The sequence below is a fragment of the Myotis daubentonii genome, chromosome 17 (assembly GCF_963259705.1).
Source record: "Myotis daubentonii chromosome 17, mMyoDau2.1, whole genome shotgun sequence".
In the NCBI taxonomy this organism is placed as follows: Eukaryota; Metazoa; Chordata; class Mammalia; order Chiroptera; family Vespertilionidae; genus Myotis; species Myotis daubentonii.
The window spans coordinates 49,820,745-49,840,851 of record NC_081856.1 but is presented as its reverse complement, the minus strand read 5'-3'; the positions used below and the strand labels follow the sequence as shown (position 1 = coordinate 49,840,851).

The following is a 20,107-nucleotide window of genomic DNA, read 5'->3' as shown; positions in this document are numbered from 1 at the left end:
TGCTCCCGCTGTTCCTTTCAGCTTTCCCAGGCTAAGTCCGGAAAGTTCAACCCACACGTCCACGTGGAATACGAATGGAACCTGCGACAGGAGGAGATGGATGAGAGCGACGACGACCTGGACGACAAGGTGAGTGTGAGTCAGCCTCTGGGGCTCTGAGTGCGTCTCCCCCGTTTCTCTGCACTAACAGGACTCTGAGTGGGGTCGCTTCGTCTTAGGACCTGATGCACCAGCGCCGTTCTCTTGGCTCAGACCGGGTGCTCCTTTGGGTCTCACGTAGCAGCTGCATCAGTCAGGGATCTCCAGAGAAACAGAGCCAATGGGACGCGTATCCCTGGAGAGAGAGCATGGAATCTATTTTAGGAGGTTGGCTCACATGCACCTGAGGGCTGATAAGTCCAAAATGTATGGGCAGGTTGGGAATCCTGGCAATCTTGAGTCCGAAGGCCTCTGGAGCCTCAGGGGGCAGGTCGGGGGACCTCAGTCTTTTCTCCGAAGCCCTTCAGCTCACTGGCTGAGGCCCACCCCATTATGGGGGGTATCCCCTTCACTCCACATCTAAATGTTAACCACACTGAAAAACACCCTCCCAGCCAACTCTTAGGCTGCTGTTTGACCAAACACCTGGGCACCAGGGCTTAGCCAAGTTGACACATAAAATTAGCCCTCAAAACGGCTGACGAGTAAAGAATAAGTTGTTGTTTATCGAGCACTCGCACGTGGACTGGGCAGCGGTAGGCATGTCGCCCATGTTCCCCCAGGTTGTTCTTAGGAACGCCCACTGTGCTCTTGTCCCTGCTGCAGAGGAGAAAACTGACATACGGACATTTTGCAACTCGTCTGCAGTGTCAGCTGGTGGAGGCGGTCTCGGTCAGACCTGCTTCTGTCCGGCTCCCAGAGGTCGTTCTCAGCGAGCTCTGAGGCTGGCTGCGCACCCTTCGCTGGGCGTGTGGGGGCGATGCTCCTTCCCAGGCAGGATGTGAGGAATGGCCAGAGCTGGCCAGACAAAGGTGCCCTGAGGCGTTCCCACTTTAGTGGAGACATTTAGAGGCGACAGTGGAAACCCTAATAATGGGAACTGGGGGGTTGGCGAGGAGTGCTCGGAGGACACAGCAGTGAAGACCCGTCAAGGACGGGCAGTGGAGATGGGCTCCTAAGGTAGGGAGGAGCTTGCCGGGCAGAGGAGGGGGAATGCATTCTTCCAGGAAGGGAGAGCAGCATGTGCAAAGGCCTGGGGTCATGTGGAGCCCGGATGTCTGAGGAAAGGTTAGAAGCACCGTGTGTGAGGCGACCTGCATGTGGGCTGGACGGAGAGAGGCAGGAGGCCGCCGCAGGGTCAGGCCGCCCAGATCAGGGAGGCTCTGTGGGCCACATGTGACCTTTCGGCTTTGGAAAAGCCAATGAATTTTTCAAATTAACAACCAGTAGCAGTGAGGAGCCAACCGATTTCTTGTGGGAAGGGCATGTTTCCTACCTGCCCTGCGTCTGTGTGGAAAACGGATTGAACGAGACGGAATCGGGCTGTTCAGGGGCCATTGCTCCTGTGGGAGCTGAAGGGTCCTGTGCACACAGTCCGAGGGGCGTCCCTGAGCGCTCCATGCACAGCCAGTGACTGGCAGACACGGAGGGTCCTGACTCGGAAAGCAGTGGATGCTAAAGCTGTCACCAGGATACAGACCCAGGGCACCTGACAGGCATGAAAATGGTTTTGAATCCAGGAGGTGGGATTGGGCCTGCAGGTCTGAGTCAGCATTGGGGCCAGTCAAAGCCAGGGGTGTGGATGAGGTTACTTCTACACAGATGCAAGTGAGAAGAGAGGTAGGATTGAGAATCTCGGCTTCAAATGGTTGACCACAAAGGAGCGTTTAATGTGGCCACTTGTAGGCGGGTGGGAATCTGTTCAAATGCTGGTGGCCGTGGCCTGCACCCGGAGGGACTTACAAATTAAAGGCTAAACCTAACTGGGACCTTACGCTTCTGGCCGCTACTGACCCCTAACCAGTGTTTCCCTAACATGACCCTGGCAGTGGTGACACGAGGATCGGAAGCGTAAGGTCTGCTTCCTTCCCTGTCCTGTGTGGTCCTCTCGGGCCAGGGTTGTGGGTGCCCAGGTTCCCCCTGGAGCCCGCCCGCAGTGGCGTCCGGATGGTTGTCTTACCCTCTGCACTGTTCTCTCCCTCCAGCCAAGCCCCATCAAGAAGGAGCGCTCGCCGCGCCCCCAGAGCTTCTGCCACTCCTCCAGCATCTCCCCCCAGGACAAGCTGGCGCAGCCGGGATTCGGCACCCAGCGGGACAAGCAGCGGCTCTCCTACAGCGCCTTCACCAACCAGATCTTCACCTCCACGAGCACAGACTCCCCCACGTCACCCACCTCGGAGGCACCTCCATTGCCTCCTCGAAACGCTGGCAAAGGTACGGGCTTTGAGAAGGGCCTCGTGGCTCCGTCCTCAGGGCTAGGAGTCATGCAGCCTGGAGGTAGAATTGCCAGGCGCACGTGGATGGCAGAGTCTGGAGTGGGGTGCCAGCACCAGCAGCCAGGTGGGCGGTGTTGTGGTCACGCCTCACGCATTCTATGTGAACCTCACGGCAGTCCTGCCTGGGGTGTGCTCTTCGTGCCCATTTTGCAGATATGGAAACTGAGGCTTAGGGAGGTAGAGTGGCTTGTCAAGGTCATGTAGCTGGTAGGTGGTAGAGTTGAGATTCAGTCCGAGGTCCACATAGGGTCCAAGACCTGGGCTCTTTCCTCTTCCGTAAGGATTCTTGTTTGTAAAAGTGGCTTTCCTCCAGACCAGCATGCCTCTCTTCTGGAGACAGTGTGGCAGCAGCATTAGTTACAGGTGGAGCCCTGGAGGCCCTAGTCCCAGTCTTTCTCATTTCCTGTTCACAGTGAGCGGGGTGCGACAGTGGCTGGCATCGTGGGGACTAGGGGGACAGTGGTTCAGAAATGCTGAGTATGTGACCTCCGGTCTCGGCTGTGCAGATGCTAACCAGGCCCTGTGTGGCCTGAGCCCACCCTCCCGTCCCTCGGACAAGGCAGGCCGTGCGGCAGAATCCTCCCCGGAGGTGATTGGCAGGCGTGTCGGATGCCCCCGGGAGGCTAATGCCGGGGCCACCGCTCTGTTCTCCAGCAACAAGTGCTTGTCCTGCGCCCCTAGGTCCACAGAGACCATCCTGCACAGGAAGTCAGCGTGTTCCCTCACAGGGACGGGGACAGATGAGACCCAGAAATGCCCACATCAAAGGGTCCCACAGCCGGGGAAGTCGAGAGGCCCCGGGCCGGAGCCTGGGGTTTGTTCTCAGCCAGGGCTCCCCCTGCCCGGCGCAGCGCAGCGGCTCACGCGCTTCCAGGCCTCCCCGCACACAATGCGGGCCTATTGCAATCACACTGGGGCTATTTTCTGGGAAATGTGAGCTTTATTCAAAACAGTGTTTTTTCAGAGCTTATTCTCCATTGAAATGGTGCTATAAATGGGAGCTGTGTTCTTAGAGACCCCGAATGGCCTCATAGATCATAACGTAACGGAGAAAAGTTAAACGGAGGCTTTGGTGTGAATAGTTCTCATCGAAGATAACCAGTGACCGTGACCGTGACCGTGACAGCATGTGTGAGCCAGAAGTTTCACCAGCAGTGTGTTTTTTACTGTTCCCCACGTTTGCTGGCACGTACCTAAGTCAGGCGTCCACGTCCTCTGTAAACCACTGACGATAGATTGGGCCTTAGCCCTGGGCTGTGTGGGGGTGGCGGCCTTCTCGGGAAGCTGAAGGGACCCGAAGCATGGGCTGCGTCCCGCCTCTCGCCGGGCTCACGTGCTGTGCACTTGGGAAGCGGTCAGGCGCAGAGCGAGTTCGTAGAGGACGCTGTTGCAGATCGGCTGGTGCTCAGTGCGGAGGTGGCTCCCCCTGGCTTGTGGCCCTTACTTTCCCCCGTTTCATTCTGTTGAACTGATAGACACGTTTACCTGAAAGCGAGGATGTCCTGCCTGGGTGGCTCGGGCTGCCCACCTTCCGTGGCACGTCCCGCCGAGGCCTCTGCTGGCAGAAGTCCCTGCCCTGAGAGTGAGGCAGGCTCTGAAGGGCGCCGGCTCGGGGGAGGCGGAGACGGGCACTAAAGTTAAAGTCCCCCAGTCGTTGGACTGAGCGGGGAAAGGAATCATTCTGAATCCAGCTCAGGAATATTTCCGGAAACTCCAGCTGCCTCATCAAAATGCAAGGACGTTTGACCTCATTGCCTCCAAGCAAAGCCTCCTTGTGCTCAGGCAGAGCTGTCAGCAGCGGCAGAATCGTCGATTCAGGGCCCTTACGCCGTCCTGGAGCCTAGACAGGCGCGCTGGCGGCTCCCCCTCTGCGGTGGGAGGCCCAGCGGGATGAGGTCAGAGCCGTGATTTAAGTGCAGCTCCCACCCCACTGTGCGCTCCTGAGGACTAGATAGACCAGTGGTTCTCACCCTTCCTAATGCCGCGACCCTTTAATACAGTTCCTCATGTGGTGGTGACCCCCAACCATAAAATTATTTTCGTTGCTACTTCATAACTGTAATTTTGCTACTGTAAACAGTATGTAATTATATATGTGTTTTCCGATGGTCTTAGGCGACCCCTGTGAAAGGGTCGTTAAATCCCCAAAGGGGTCACGACCCACAGGTTGAGAACCGCTGCGATAGACGTTCCCAGGCTCACCAGGATCACTGCGTCTTTCATCTTTCAGCTAAAATCAGGTCATAGGACCAGGATATCTGAGAACAAGAGGGTGCTGAAAGGTTAGGCTAGTCCACAGCCCATTGCACAGCGACAGCCCTGGGAAGGTTAAGGGACTTGAGGTCACTCGGTGGCTGCGATGGGACAGAACATTAAAATGTAAGCTGTGGACCTGCCTCTTCCTCCCAGTGTGCAATTCCACACCTCTGACAGTGGCGGCCAAACTGCAGCTGAGCTGGTACAGGTGTGGGCACTGGTGAGGAGGAAGGGGGCATTCAGCTTAGCCTGGCGTGTGGCAGGGCTCTGCAGGCGCCGTGCTGCTGGCCCGGGGCCCCCTGCCGTGTGGAGTCCTGGTCCGTCTGCGCCGGGTCCGTGTGTCCACACACCACCTCGAGGTGCCTCTGTTTCCCCATCTCGGCGCCTTCCTTCCTACACGCAGTTCCTCTCTGAATGAACCCATTGTCTTTACCCTTTAAAGTAACAAAGTTTCTACTCTTCAGCTCTATCCTGTGAAAACCATGGGAAAGTGGGAAAATTGTCATTCGCGCTGTCCACAGCTGTACAGATGCAACCCGTGTCGTTCACACACAGGTGGCGTGTTAGAATTCTGAAGTTACACAGAGAGTGCCAGGAAAAGTTGTAAGCCCTCTTCTGGGTCTTGTTTTCCTTTGAACGAGTTATATTTCAGTTGGTCTCCCCGCATGGAAGACCTGGGTTTTCCGTTTGACAACAACCAGAGGTATGAGGACTCTGGAAAGGAATCCGCCTGGCTTCCACCTCGGACCCGCCTTAGCCCAGAACGTGCGGGCAGTGGGAGAAGGCCTGTGGATCTTGCCCACAGGAAGCTGATGGCAGGAAAAGCAGGCAGAGAAGCTAGTGACGTCGGTCCTCGAGGGAGGTCAGAGATAAAAGCAATGGCTCTGGCCAGAGGGCTGGGTCCCAGGAGACGTCCTGAGATGACCTTTGAGCCCACCTGACTGGGGAGGATGCTCCCGCAGAAGGGACTGCTGCCTCCCAGGAGGAGAAGCTGGAGGCTGCGGAGGCGCTGAGCTGCAGTGTCCCTCAGCTGATTCCCTGCAGGGACTGGCTGTCCTCCGCTCCGAGCCGCGGTCTCTGATGGCAATGCAGCAAGAAGGTGGGTTCCAGGTGGCGCGGTGAGGCTCCTGGCTGCGGACCACCACGCCGCACTCAGAACGCGCGGGAGCTTCACGGGACTCAGGAATGGAGGGGGAGGTTTGACAGGCATGTTGGTTGGGATTCTAGGAATGAATGTTTTAAAATATCTATGTGTGGGTGTAGTTGAATGACTTCAGGGCATTTTTTCTGGATTTCAGTGGATAGATTTCCTGGCTTTTAAAAATGGAGCCTTACTGGGGGAGATTGAATTCAAACTATTCATCCATTAGTTCAGTGTTAAATTACTAGATCCAACCTACTGTACACCAGAACCTGTGGCCTGGCGAGCAAGACAGGCCATCCGTACGTAAACAAAGCCGTCATCACAGACGCCGTAGCTGATGGGAAGAAAGGCTGACATGGCATGAGGAACACCAGTCTCTTCCCTTTGAAATGATGATCCCAGAGGCTCGGTTTTGCTCGGTTTGTGGTTACGTACAGGACGACCCTGGCCTGATGGCCCCTGAAATCCCCTGCACACACAGGCAGCATTGCTCAGACATCGCTCCCTTAGCACTTTGCCTGGTGATGTGTGGTTCCAGACAGGATTTGGAACCAATTGAATGACCTTTCGGATGCAGTGCCCCAGCGCGTCCCTAGGTGGCGGTAGAGATGAACTTGTCCATTATCCAGTCCCGGTTTACTTCCTCACACAGCATTCGCTGCTGCCCTGGCTTTGGGGAACTGCAGCATTGCGGGAGGGGGTGAGTGCCTCCCTGTCCCAGAGGCCTGGGGTGTGGTCCCAGCTCGCCCCGTGTGCCTGCCACCCTAAAGTCTCCAGGTCCCCACTTTCCTGGCTGCACGGCGGGGGCCGTAATTCCCCACCCACATGCTTTACGGGGCCTTTATGAAAAGCAAGGGGAATGGCCTATGCGGACACTTTGGGAAACTGCAAGCTTCAGACAAGTGCAGGGGTGCAGTCACAGTGACTGTGCTTCAAAGATAAAGTGGTCCTGGGATTGCCCTGATCTGGGGTAACGGCAGGCTTCGAGATGGAGGGCATCATCGGATTGAGAGAATACAGTACATAGAGGGCCACTGAATCCCAAAGGCCAAGCGAGAAACCAGTTACCGACTGAGAAAATGGCTTAAGTCAATGTCGGTACTGATCGGTAATTGATCATGGGAAGCGTCAGTGCTTACGTCACCAGGCGGAGGCCGGCAGTGACTGAGCTTCCCTTTGACACGCGGAATGTAGAAAGCTCTTTGGGAGCCTGTCTGGATCGCCAGGTACCTCCCGTCCTGTGTTCACATGTGGTGTGGCCGTGTTCTCCGCTTTTCTTTGTTTCTCTCCTTTTTTATTGACTTTTAATTTTAACGTTTGCGGGAGCAGTTATTCATGAATACAGTTAAAATGTCTACCTGGTGACAGTCACAGAGAGATGTGTGTCCAGTGCCCAGCAGGTACTGCCTGGTACCCACCAGTACTTCAGTGTCACTTTCCAGAAATAAAACTAACAGCAAACTTTTTTTTCTTTCTTAAAACATCAGTTCAAATAAGTCAACATTTTTGCAGTAATGGGGTGTGTGTGTGTGTGTGTGTGTGTAATATTCATAAGATTACTACTAGCCTGTCTTTGTCTCTGAAGAAACCTGAGTCTTTTTTTAAATCTATAGAAACCAATGTCTAATGTATATAACCTATTGAGTTTCTAATATAATAGGTGGTTTATGAGGTCCAGAACAATCATCAGAATTGGAGGAAGAAAGAGTTTTTGGATTTCTTTTTTCTTCTGATTAATTCTTTTTACTTCAGCATCCTCCATTATTTAAACAAGTCATTAACAACAACTCGGGCCCCGCCAGTGTGGTTCAGTTGGGTTGAGCATCCTCCCATGGACCTGAGGGTGGCGGTTCCATTCCCGGTCAGAGCACATGCCTGTATTGCCGTCTCGATCCCTGGTAGGGGGCAGGCAGGAGGCAGCAGATTGATGTTTCTCTCTCTCTCCTTCTCCCCTCTCTCTAAAATCAGTAAAAATATATTAAAAAAGAAAACTTGGGCAAAGTTTACGGACTTAAAGGCAAGGCTGTGGTGGAGAGAAGAGTCCTATTCTGTGGCCTCGAGCCTCAGCCTGCGGCCCTCGAGGCGGCGGCCTGTTCTGCTCTGGCTCATTGATTTCCCTGGCAGTGCCTCCTCCTCAGTAGCTTCCGCCACGATTCCAGTGACTTATTGTTCAAAGCGCGTGGTTTTTTTCCTGTCGTACCCAAGTGATCTCAACGCATTGGCATGTCATGCTCACTGGTCTCCTGTTTCTTAAAGAGACACACTCACCTTCCCTTTGTTGTCACTGTTTCTCACCGGCAACTTTTAGAAACCCTGTTTGGGCATCACTGGGCTGACGGGCGCGGCCACCTCCGGCCTGCGCTTTTGTCCCTCCCCTTGTCGTGCTGCCGTCGATGTGTGAAGTGACTGCACACCGGCTGTTCGATGAGACCGGGACTGACCTTCCTGCCCGTTCGGTGCCTTTCCAGGTCCCACTGGCCCACCTTCAACGCTCCCCCTCGGCATGCAGACCTCCGGCGGCACCTCCACCCTGTCCAAGAAGCGGCCCCCGCCACCACCACCTGGACACAAGCGAACGCTGTCGGACCCTCCCAGCCCACTACCTCACGGGCCCTCCAGCAAAGGCGCCGTCACCTGGGGTAAGTGACCGGAGTCGGGGAGCTGAGGTTCGCAGAAAAGGCCATGTAGCCCACTCAGACCCGCGGGCCAGCGGCACGGCTGGAATTCTAAGCCGGCCTGTCCAGCTCCAGCGTGCGCACCATCACCACTCCTGTGAGCCGTGGGCACGGCACCAAGGAAGCAGGGAGCAAGCGCGATGGCTGGGGAAGAGTGCTCGGAATCCCGCTTTGGAGATGGGCTTTGGAGGTTGCATAAGAATTTACCGCGAGTGGGAGGGGACAGGTGTTGGGGGGGTGGGCAGGTGCTGCAGGGAGGGGACAGGTGTTGGGGGGGTGGGCAGGTGCTGCAGGGAGGGGACAGGTGTTGCGGGGGCGGTGGGACAGGTGAGCAGGGAGGGGGAAGAGAGGGCTGAGTGACAGAGACGTGAACACACAGTGTCTTTGGAGGATGGAGGTCACCTCAGGTGGCCAGAGAACATTCTGTCCGCGAGGCCCAGCCCGCCCTCTGCCAGCCCCTCGCTGCCCTGTGCTTCGGGGGCGGGAGTGGCAGACCCTGCGTGTGGGCTGCTCGGCCTCGTGTCCCAGCGCTGACCCTCACCAGCTCCTCGACCTGGGGCTTGACTGTACTTTGCGTGTGTTTCTTCCGCTGTAAGAAGGAGGGTGGTGGGTTGTATTGTGTGTCCCGTGAACAGATCACTGTGAGGCACTTAGCACAGAACCTTGCTCACAGGAAGTTCTCAGTGACCGGTCGCTGCCATGGTTCTGTTACCATTGGGGCGCGGTGGTGGCCACGGAGAGCAGGTGGACTTGGAGTCAGTCTTTCCAGTTCCTTCTGGAACCTCAGGGGTGCTTGTCTGCCAAACCCACATCCCCATATTCCGTTTCTCCGTCGGAGGCTGCGACGTTTCACATTTTCTTTTCCCTGTAGGTAACGATATGGGTCCATCCTCATCAAGTAAGACCACAAACAAGTTTGAGGGGCTGTCTCAGCAGGCGAGGTAAGCCAGCTCTGTCCTGCTGGGCGTGTGGTTGCGGGGGCAGAATCACAGAGATGGGCGTTAGTGCCGGTCTCCTCCACGTGGCCCGCAGCCGGGCTGGTCACGGCGACAGCCTGGCCTTTCGCGGCCCCTCGTCGCTGGGCCTGGCGCTGCCTGCCGGGCTGGGAGTGGACGCCGCCCTCCATCCGGCTCCCGGTGGGACGGCCCTCACGTCCCGGAGTCAGTCTGCCAGAATGAGTTTTTATTTTCAGTTTTCCACCTGAAGTCCTCTTGTTCTGGTACTTCCCCTCTGGGCTCCATTTTGCAGGCGTGGGGATGAAAGGTAGTCCTCCGTGGGACCGACAGCGGAGGTCCTCGGGCTTAGGGCTATGAGTCTAGGTGCTTTGGAGCATCGTCTGTGGGCAGCACTGCCCAGTCCCAACGCAAGGGCTCCGCTAGGGGCCCGGGCTGAAATGAGGACACGGGGCCACTTCCAGACCCAAAATCAGGGAGAAAGTCACCTGGCGTGTGTGGGCACTGCTTTCCAGAGTGTAGCCAAGGCTTAAAACACAAGCCTGCGTTTCTTTAATGCCACTGGCTTTGTCTTGGCAACCTGGGAGGTGGGCTGCTTAGAACGGGCGCACTTTTATAGGTGAGGGTCACTGGTGGCCGGCGGCCTCAGCGCTGGACGCAGACCCTGGCTCTGCGCACTCCCTGCCCCGGGTCCCTTCCCTGGCGCCCGCCCTGCCTGCAGGACCTGAGGAAATCACTGCCCAGACGTGGCAGTCGCCGTTTCCAGCTCCTGGTGGCTTTATCGCAACGACAGTGGGACCCTGCCTGAGGCGGGTGGGACCTCAGGTGGCCGAGAGCGCGCAGGCCCCGGGGACGAGGGCCAGCATAGGAGACACGCGCGCACATCGTCTCTCTGAGCCTCGGTCTTTGCCTGTTGGCTTGGCTTTCCCTGTTCTCTAAAGGCAGTTGGGATAGGAGGGAAAAGCCAGTTCTGGGGACATCCGCGGGCAGAGCGGGAGGAGCGGGAGGTTAAAGCAGCTCCTGGCGGGTCGACGGCGCGTGGCTGCTATTGCTCCGGGCCCGGCGCTCCTGTGTCCCGAGTGGCTGCGGCCCGTCTTAAACGGAAACAGTGGTCCCAATGATAGATGCCCCCTGTCCGCAGGCACTTAAAGGCCGTGGGCTAACATTTGACCCCTCGCACGACACTGGCAGCCTCCTGTCGCAGGGGCCTGGGCCTTTTCCTGCTCGTTTGCACGCGCTCCCAGAGGCGCCAAGCCCAGGGGAGGGAGGTCACCTTGGAGGGCGTGAGGGCTCTGAGTCCAGCAGAGCTGCGTCTGGATTTCCATGACCTTCACCCACCAGCCTCGCTCGCCGCGGTCTCCTCCCCTGACAGTGGGGCCGGCGGGGGCACCTCTGTGCCACACCGGGGACAGGACCAGCTGCTTTCACGGCCGGTGCCCTGGGAAAAGGCTGGGGGGAGGAGGAGTTAGTCGGAATCATTCAGAAACACCCTCCCAGCCGGGCAAACGTTGACTGATGGAAACTAGACCATATCCTTTTGCTAAAGAGATCTGGCAAGGGTTCTTAGATGGTTCAGCACCGCCTCCGATTTCCTTGAATAACCTGTCACCACCGGTATTATGACACTTTTAGGTCCTAACTGATTTTTTTTATTAATTAGCACCGGTTCCGCGAAGTCTGCCCTTGGCCCGAGAGTTCTGCCTAAACTACCTCAGAAAGGTAAGGCCTCTCTTGTCTGAGGAGAGACTGTCTCTTTTCTCCCCGCACTCCTTTGCAGCTCTGCGTGAAATATTATTATACATTTCTTATTACAAAAGTGATACCTGTTCATTCTAGGAGATTTGACAAATACAGGTAAGCAAAAAGGAGAACATAAAAACCACCAGAAAATGCAAGCGACCGAGACAAGCTGGTGGGCCCATCCTTTTACTCGCTTTTCTGTGCCTTTCATACATTTCCGTTTAAACTGATTTTTGTTGCTTGGTAAATCAGAAACGTTTCATATGGTATATAAAACACATTTGCCTAACGGGTCACTTTTCCTGACTGCCTAGTATTCCACTGCCTGGTGCTAGGATATGTTAAGCAGTCTCTGGTACTTAGTGGTCACGTAGTTTGGGGGTTTTCTTCACCATAAACAGTGCCGTGCTGAACATGGTAGCACAGACATCTCGGTGCCTGGCTCCATCGCTGCTCTGGGGTGGATTCCTACGATCAGGGTGCCCAGATCTCTGCTCTGGGATGGATTCCTAGGATCAGGGTGCCTGGCCCAGATCGCTGCTCTGGGATGGATTCCTAGGATCGGAGTGCCCGGCCCAGATCCCTGCTCTGGGATGGATTCCTAGGATCAGGGTGCCCGGCCCAGATCCCTGCTCTGGGATGGATTCCTAGGATCAGGGTGCCCGGCCCAGATCTCTGCTCTGGGGTGGATTCCTAGGATCAGAATGCCCGGCCCAGATCCCTGCTCTGGGATGGATTCCTACGATCAGAGTGCCCGGCCCAGATCCCTGCTCTGGGGTGGATTCCTAGGATCGGGGTGCCTGGCCCAGATCTCTGCTCTGGGGTGGATTCCTAGGATCGGGGTGCCCGGCTCCATCCCTGCTCTGGGGTGGATTCCTAGGATCGGGGTGCCCGGCTCCATCGCTGCTCTGGGATGGATTCCTAGGATCGGGGTGCCCGGCCCAGATCCCTGCTCTGGGGTGGATTCCTAGGATCGGGGTGCCCGGCCCAGATCCCTGCTCTGGGGTGGATTCCTAGGATCGGGGTGCCCGGCTCCATCGCTGCTCTGGGGTGGATTCCTAGGATCGGGGTGCCCGGCTCCATCCCTGCTCTGGGATGGATTCCTAGGATCGGGGTGCCCGGCCCAGATCCCTGCTCCGGGGTGGATTCCTAGGATCGGGGTGCCCGGCCCAGATCCCTGCTCTGGGGTGGATTCCTAGGATCAGGGTGCCTGGCCCAGATCGCTGCTCTGGGGTGGATTTCTAGGATCAGGGTGCCTGGCCAGGCTCCATCGCTGCTCTGGGTTTTTCTTCCTTTATTTATTTATTTTTTAGTTTTATGACTGTCTCTCTCATTGAGTTGGATCCTTAGGGTGACAGCTTTTTCGTTGACTCACTCAGCGTGCTTAGTCAGCTGTGTTCTTGCTGAGCCCTGTGTGACTGGCCCCTGCGTCAGGAGCCAGGGCTACAAACGAGTGAAAATGCGAATCCTGGCTCCGGGAAACCTGGCTGACAGTGAGAAGATGCTCTAGGGCAGCGGCTCTCAGCCTGTGGGTCGCGACCCCTTTGGCGGTCGAACGACCCTTTCACAGGGGTCGCCTAAGACCATCCTGCATACCAGATATTTACATGACGATTCATAACAGTAGCAACATGATAGTGATGAAGTAGCAATGAAAATAATGTTATGGTTGGGGGACACCACAACTTGAGGAACTGTATTTAAAGGGACAGAAGGTTGAGAACCACTGTTCTAGTGGGATGCTGAGAGCTGCCAGCTCCCATCGGCCAGTTCCTGCTTAGAGAAACTCATGTGTTAGCAGGCAGCAAGGCAAGGCACAGAGAGGTTGTGTGAGTGTCCAAGGTCACACAGCTGGAAAGTTAAGTGGTGGAGCTGGACTCAGAGACGTGTCCTCGGTCCTGAGTTTTCCGGGACAGAGCTGTGCCAGGAGCTGTGGGAATGGTTCCCAGGCACCCGTCCCAGGCTGTGGTGGGCACGCAGCCCAGCGCCAAAGGGAAGAGGAGGAACCGACTTAGAAATGCACCCAAACCTATTCAGTGGAGAATAAGTCAGAGTTGCAGACAGTGTAGATGTTGTGGTCCTATTTATGGTTTATTGTCATCATGTTTATTCATGAGCGCATGTACCTGGGTCCCCAAAATGTGATGGGGGGTCGGGGAAGAGAAACCTCTTCCTACTGACGCTAAGGAATTTTTATTAGCTGGCAAATGCTCTTGCAAAACTGTGTATAGATGAAAGCAGACAAAAGCTTTATGTCTGGAAAATACACTACAAAGTCAAAAAGGAAATACAAAAACCTATTTGCAATGGTTACAGTTAGGTGATGGAGTTCTGGGAACTTTGAGCTCTGTACTTTCCGACTTTCACCTGTGTTGGTCATGGTTGTGGGGTTTTTAATTGTGGACTCGTTCCGACATCCTTTCCTGCGTCACTGAGCATAACACAAGTTGTGACGTGGGAGGCTTCCAGGCTCCCGCTCCTGTCTGTTTAACAAGAGCTCCAGGTGCTCACGTGGGTCGTGCTCAGCAGGTGCCCCCTGTCCGCCCCGTGACCCCCCTCTCTGGCCTGTTCCCGCAGTGGCACTCCGGAAGACCGAGACCAGCCACCATCTCTCCCTGGACAAGGCCAGCATCCCGCCTGAAGGCGTCCAGAAATCGGCGCCGCTGGCAGACCTACCCCAGAAGCCCCCTGGAGACCTGCCCCCGAAGCCCACCGAGCTGGCGCCCAAGCCCCAAATCGGAGATCTGCCACCTAAGCCAGGAGAACTGCCCCCCAAGCCTCAGCTGGGCGACCTGCCCCCCAAGCCCCACCTCTCAGACCTGCCCCCCAAACCACAGATGAAGGACCTGCCTCCCAAACCGCAGCTGGCGGACCTGCTGGCCAAGGCCCCGCCCTCCGACGTCGCCCCGAAGTCGCACTCGGTGGATCTCTCCCCCAACGTGCCGGCCCGCGACGCCATCCAGAAGCAGGCCTCCGAGGACTCCAATGACCTGACGCCCGAGATGCCCGTGCCGCTGCCCAGGAAGATCAACACGGTGGGTCCGAAACCGGGGTGTGGGGGGGGGCTCAGGCAGCAGGAGCGGGGTCAGCAGGCCACGGAGGGAGAAACCAGGCACGGCAGGAAAGGCGCTTTTTCTGTGACTGACTGTTGACTGCACTGGGTGCCCAGCATGTCCTCTGCAAGGTCATTTCCCCATTTCCATCTTCCTGTTTGCAAAGAACTGGAAGTTCAACAGATCAGAGCCCAAGTCAAGTTGGTCAAACCTCAGAGCTTTGGGGAAGTGCCCGGTGCCGGGCCAGCTCCTGCTGACGCTGCTTCGCATGAAGCCGGGAAATGTGTTTGCGCTGCACATCGAGTGGCGGAAGCTGCAGATTTGCTTTGCATCATGCTTCCCAAATCCATTTTTAGACTCTGCATCATCCTGGCCTTCCAGGGGAGGCGGGGGGCGTGCTGTGTCCCTGGTGGAGCCGGACTGTCCCCTGCCCTCGTGGTGAAAGTGATGGCCGATGCCCGCTCGCCCGGGCGGGGCTCTCCCCTGATGCCAGGGGAAGGCACAGGGACTGTGGCATCTTGAGATGTCTCGGACACGGAGCCTATGGCAGACGTGCTCCGCGTTCACAGCAGAGAAACTGAGGCTCAGGGAGGTCCCGCCCCTGCCCATGGCCAGCGAGCCCTGTGCTCCCTTTGGTCAGGCCTGGCGGCTCACAGCCCGTCTCTGTGCTGCAGGGGAAAAACAAGGTGAGGCGCGTGAAGACCATCTATGACTGCCAGGCCGACAACGACGACGAGCTGACCTTCATCGAGGGCGAGGTGATCATCGTCACCGGGGAGGAGGACCAGGAGTGGTGGGTACGTACCCGCGTACCCGCACCGTTCCTTCCCTCCCGGTTCCCTCAGGCGTGGGCTGCACCCGCGGGCCCTGCCCGCCCTGCTGGGAGCCGTGCCCTGCACCCCGGGTCCCTGCCCTCCTGGTGGGGACCACCAGTCCCTGTCTCACCTGCCAGAGCAGCTGTGGGTCAGGGAGTTCGCGTGGGATGCGCTTCAGCCGTGGTCACACCAGGGGGATTCTACACATTTTCCCGGTGCAAACCCAGAGCTCCGGGAAGCACGTTGCCCGCGGCGTGTGGCGGGTCAGCGGGCAGTGCCGGTCCCGAGCCTGGTGCTCGGCTGCCGTGGGCTGGACACAGCCGTGCTCCAGGCCCTCTGTGCTGCGGGTCCGTCACGGAGGGACCGACAGGGGCCTGGCCGGGCTCTCAGAGCCCCTCCCCTCGGTCTGTCATCGGAGCCACGTGCAGGTCTTGTTACGTTTCCCACGACGGGCCTCCCGTAATTAGCTCCCACAGACGTAACAGCTAGAAGCTTCTGCACGAGACAGGCCAAGGCTCAGGCAGCAGCCAGGGAACCTGCCGGGCCACAGTGCTCTCGATCCTGCACACATCCTCCCCCTCAGCGGCCAGGAAACAGGCTCAGTCCACAGCAGCCCTCCCAGACGCGGGGCTTCTCTGTCATCTCACAAGCAGCCGAGGGAAGGGTGTTTCAGCCCGTGTTACAGGCAGGAGGCTGAGCGCGCTGGGTCCCGCTCGCCCAGAGGGACCCTAAGAGCACACATGTCATTGTTTCTAACGCACGCGGCCTCTTGGTTTCTCCCCCACCTGTGTGTCCACCACCCCAAGCCAGGTCTCCCTCCATCACCTTTTACCCCCTTCCCCCTCTCTGCCTCCCCTGCCTCCCTCCCTCTGGCATCACCACACTGTGGTCTGTGTCTGTGAGTGTTTGTTTATGTGTTTGCTCTGTGCCTTCACCTTTTCCACCCAACCCTCCCCTCTGACCGCTGCCAGCCTGCTCTCCGTCTGAGTCTGTCTGTTTTGTTAGTTTTGTTCATGCGATTCCCCAGATGCAAGCGATCCTGTGGTGCTTGTCTCCCTCTGACTGACGCTCTCACTGAGCGTAGGGCTCTCCAGGTCCCTTCCTGTAGACCAGCGGTTCTCAACCTGTGGGTCGCAACCCCTTTGGCGGTCAAACGACCCTTTCACAGGGTTCGCCTAAGACCATCCTGCATACCAGATATTTACATGACGATTCATAACAGTAGCAACATTACAGTTATGAAGTAGCAACGAAAATAATTTTATGGTTGGGTCACAGCATGAGGAACTGTTTGAAGGGCCAGAAGGTTGAGAACCACTGCTGTAGACAGTGAGGATTCCCGCGGGCTGCTGGGCCCTGGGCCAGCGGGCCTGCCTCCACCTGACGCCTCTTGCTTCTCCCCCCAGATCGGCCACATCGAGGGAGAGCCCGAAAGGAAAGGGGTCTTTCCTGTGTCCTTTGTTCACATCCTGTCCGACTAGCGAGAAGGAGAACCTGAGACTGTCCACACCCTCATGGCTGACACCGTCTCCGCGGCGCCCTGTGCACACGTGTATATAGCTGCTGTTACAGAACCTGGGGCGCCCAGGAGGGAGTGTGGTGTGTGTTGTAAATAAATGCCCTGTTATCTTCCGCCTTCGCCAGTATTAATGGGAGCCTGGGACCGGCGTCTTCCTGGTTTGCCAAAGCCATCCTGGCATCTAGCACCTACATCTCTCTCTGTGCCGTTTTCCAAGCAAGCAGGAGCCTAGGAACCGCCGGCTTTGCAAACAGAAGTGGTCTCAGCTGCACCCAAAGGCACAGCGTGGACTGTGCCCAGCGGCGGTGTTCTCCCCGTTACTGAGCGAGCACGGTCGCCGGGCGGCCTGTCTTCTGGGGAGACTCTGAGCTCCGACAGGCCGCCTGCAGTCTGTGTTTCACAGTTTACAGCTCCAGCGCCCACCGGGCATCTATTACAGCAAGTGCTCGGTTAAACGTGAGTGTGATCCCTTCAGAACAGTCACAACCCCAGCCTCGGGGGCACGCACGGCGCCACCCCTCGCGCAGGTCGGCCAGTGGACTCAGACGTCCCGGGAGCAGTGCCCGCCCGAGACGTTACCTCCTTATGCAAAGATGGCGTAGCCTTCATGACGATTCGGACAGAAGCTGATGCCCTCGGTGACGTTCCTCTTTCAGGCCCGAGGGCTGCCAGGAACTCGGCCTCCTCGCCGTGCATGCGTTAGACGCCTCCGGAGCCTGCCTTCCGTAAAGGACTGCGGAGCCGGTGGCCTGCACACTTTAACCTGATTGCCATTAAAAGCAGAGATGATAAGGTTGCGACAATGTTTGTGTCTAGTCAGCCCCGTGGCTTTCTCTCACGCGTGTGGCTCTCCCCGTCATGTTACGAATTAGCACCCTTCCCGTGTGAAAGCATCTCGTACGTCCATCTACATTATGTTCGGAGCTCTGTCCCTGACACATTTAAACCCTTCAGGGATTAGTCAGGAGGAGGACAGATTAGAAGTCACCCTGCCCTCGGTCTCCCCACCGTAGAACCAGGTGCTGAAACCAACCTTTTCTTCCTCCTGGCTCTTGGTTAAACCCCGATCGTAGGAAGTCCCCAGCCCCAAGCCCTGTTCGGTAGACACGTCAGCTCCAAGTCAGCCCATCACCGAGGTCCTGGGGCTGCTGTCACCCCGCTGTGGGGAAAGCTCTTCCCCCCCTGAGGCCCCTGTCGGTTTCCTTCTCACCCAGTGCGTGGGTCAGACCGGCAGGAACGCTGCGGCTGCACCGGCCTTTCGCGTGAGTCAGGAATTTGACAAGAATACAGCGTGTTCGCTCCCACACCGGTGGGGCTGTGCCCTGACCAGGGCCCGTGTGTTGTTCTGCCATCGCATTCGCTTAAACTGCTCTGTTGGCAAAGCGCACAGGAAGCAGCTTTCTTAAGCAGATCATCTTGACAGTGAGTGAGGCGTGTTCATTTCACAAAAGCACAATCCCTCCTGAGCCCTTAGGGAAAGCCGTCATTGACCGTCACTGCGCCCGGCGCCGGTGAATTCAGTCCCGCGCACATGGTCGCCAGGAGAGCTTGGGGCCGCCACTGGGTTAGGAGACCACGTGGCAGGCCTGCCGCCCCCCTCAGCTGTGACTCCCGCGGCCAGGGACCTGGGGTGTGGCCGGCGGTGTCTGCAGCCTCAGGACGTAGGCCACCCGGGTGTCAGGGCAGGAAGTCACCCTCCCACGTCTCTCAGTGTCCCGGTTCAGTTACACGTTTTCGCATTAAAAAACTCATCTTTGCAGCCCACAGTGTTTTAACTGATCTCAAAATAACTGGCTTCTTAAAAAACACACACAGACTAGATGTCTGAGACGACGTGGAATCCATGTCTGCTCTTCTTCCCCTTCCCAGCAACGTGAACGCGTTCTTCACACCCTTTCTCCTTTCGGGTTTGTCTCCGTTTCCCATCAGGAATCTGAGCGCTCTCCAGCCCGCTGACCCTGGGACGCCTCTGCTGGTCTTAGTTGAGTTGATATCTGACCATTGTTCTGAAACTCAGTGACCACTATGTGCAGTTTTGTACGTGAGATAGTATTTTGAAGGTGTGGAACCTTACGGGGAAAAAATAGCTAATGAGTTCTCTCTTCCCCCAGAGGGGAACGGTATGTTCTGCAAATAGCGTGTCTTATTTTCCTGTTGAACAGCGATGCTATTTATTTTTTTATTGCCTAGGACTCCAGCCTGTTGTATAGCCTCCCATGGACCACTCGGTAAATCCCGACTCCCACCTGGACATTTCCCTCGGACATCAGTACTCTTGTCCGTTCACGTGTATTTAATGTGACAGTGTTTTTTCAGTACTGTATGTGTTCATTTCTACTTTTTTTAATATTTAAAATTGCTTTTAAATAAACATATTCTCAGTTGATCCCAAACATCTGTACCATCAGGCCATTCTGTGAGCTGCCCGCTCCTCCTCCGTTGGAGAAGACCAAGTCCCCGGGGCTGTGTGGTGGGGGTAGAGACAACACAGGTCCTTGCAGCTTCCATGTAAAAGCTCAATTTGGATGCGTGGAAATGTGCATCTGGCCCTGGCTGGTTTGGCTCAGCGGATAGAGCATCGGCCTGCGGACTGAAGGGTCCCGGGTTCCGTTCCCATCAAGGCCACGTACCTGGGTTGCAGACTCTGGCATGCGGGAGGCAACCAATCAATGTGTCTCTCTCACATCGGTATTTCTGTCTCCCTTCCCCACTCTCTAAAAAAAAATCAATGGGAAAAAAAATCAATGGGAAAAAAATGTCCTCGGTGAGAATTAAAAATATATATATATATGCATCCGTTTCCTGGTCTTACACAACATGGCCCTCCACATCTTGCCCCCCCATTCCCACTCCCCCCTCCCCGGCACCCACGTATGGCCCTGTTTATGGGGGGCGGGGGTAGGGAGGGGTGGTGCCTGCTCAGACCACATGCTGTAAGTTGCTGTTAGCCTGGGGCTGCCCTGTGGGGAGCAGACCCAGGGCCGGACACCTGCCTGCATCCTCCTCACAGCCCATGAGAGGCAGGCCTTCTGCTTCCTGGAGCCGGTAAATGAGGCTCCAGTTCACTTCCGGCAGGAGACGTCATCCTATATTATAAAAGCCTACTATGCAAATTGACAACGGTGGAACGACTGGTCGTTATGACGCACACTGACCACCAGAGGGCAGATGCTCAACGCAGGAGCTGTCTGCAGGCCCCAGGCCAGCCAAGGCGGATGCCAGCCAGGGGGCCCTGCCAGTCGCCCCACAGAGGGAGATGACTGGCGAGCAGGCGGCACCAGGCCGGCCAAGGTGCGTGCGAGTGGGGGACCCCAATCACCCCGCTGGTCACCCCACAGATGGGCCCTGATCACCAGCCAGGCCTAGGGACCCTACCCATGCACGAATTTTGTGCACCGCGCCTCTAGTGGTTAATAATTGCCTGAGTCAGGAGCCCAGACAGGGATCCTGCCACATGGAGACAGTCCCCGCCTCAGTG

The 20,107-nt window shown here is 56.9% G+C and overlaps 1 protein-coding gene across 5 annotated transcripts in view; it reads left to right on the top strand.

The window, feature by feature from the left end:
- Window positions 1–19,022, top strand: part of ASAP1 (ArfGAP with SH3 domain, ankyrin repeat and PH domain 1) — a 216,462-nt gene extending 197,440 nt beyond the window's left edge. For all 5 annotated transcript variants that reach the window (XM_059672302.1, XM_059672306.1, XM_059672303.1 and 2 more), the window contains 8 exons: window positions 22–129; window positions 2,184–2,412; window positions 8,343–8,513; window positions 9,421–9,490; window positions 11,163–11,221; window positions 13,820–14,277; window positions 14,970–15,092; window positions 16,517–19,022. In XM_059672302.1, coding sequence (XP_059528285.1) covers window positions 22–129; window positions 2,184–2,412; window positions 8,343–8,513; window positions 9,421–9,490; window positions 11,163–11,221; window positions 13,820–14,277; window positions 14,970–15,092; window positions 16,517–16,591 — 1,293 coding nt within the window. In that variant the 3' untranslated portion in view covers window positions 16,592–19,022. The remainder of the gene's footprint in view (window positions 1–21; window positions 130–2,183; window positions 2,413–8,342; window positions 8,514–9,420; window positions 9,491–11,162; window positions 11,222–13,819; window positions 14,278–14,969; window positions 15,093–16,516) is intronic.
- Window positions 19,023–20,107: the final 1,085 nt, after the last annotated feature.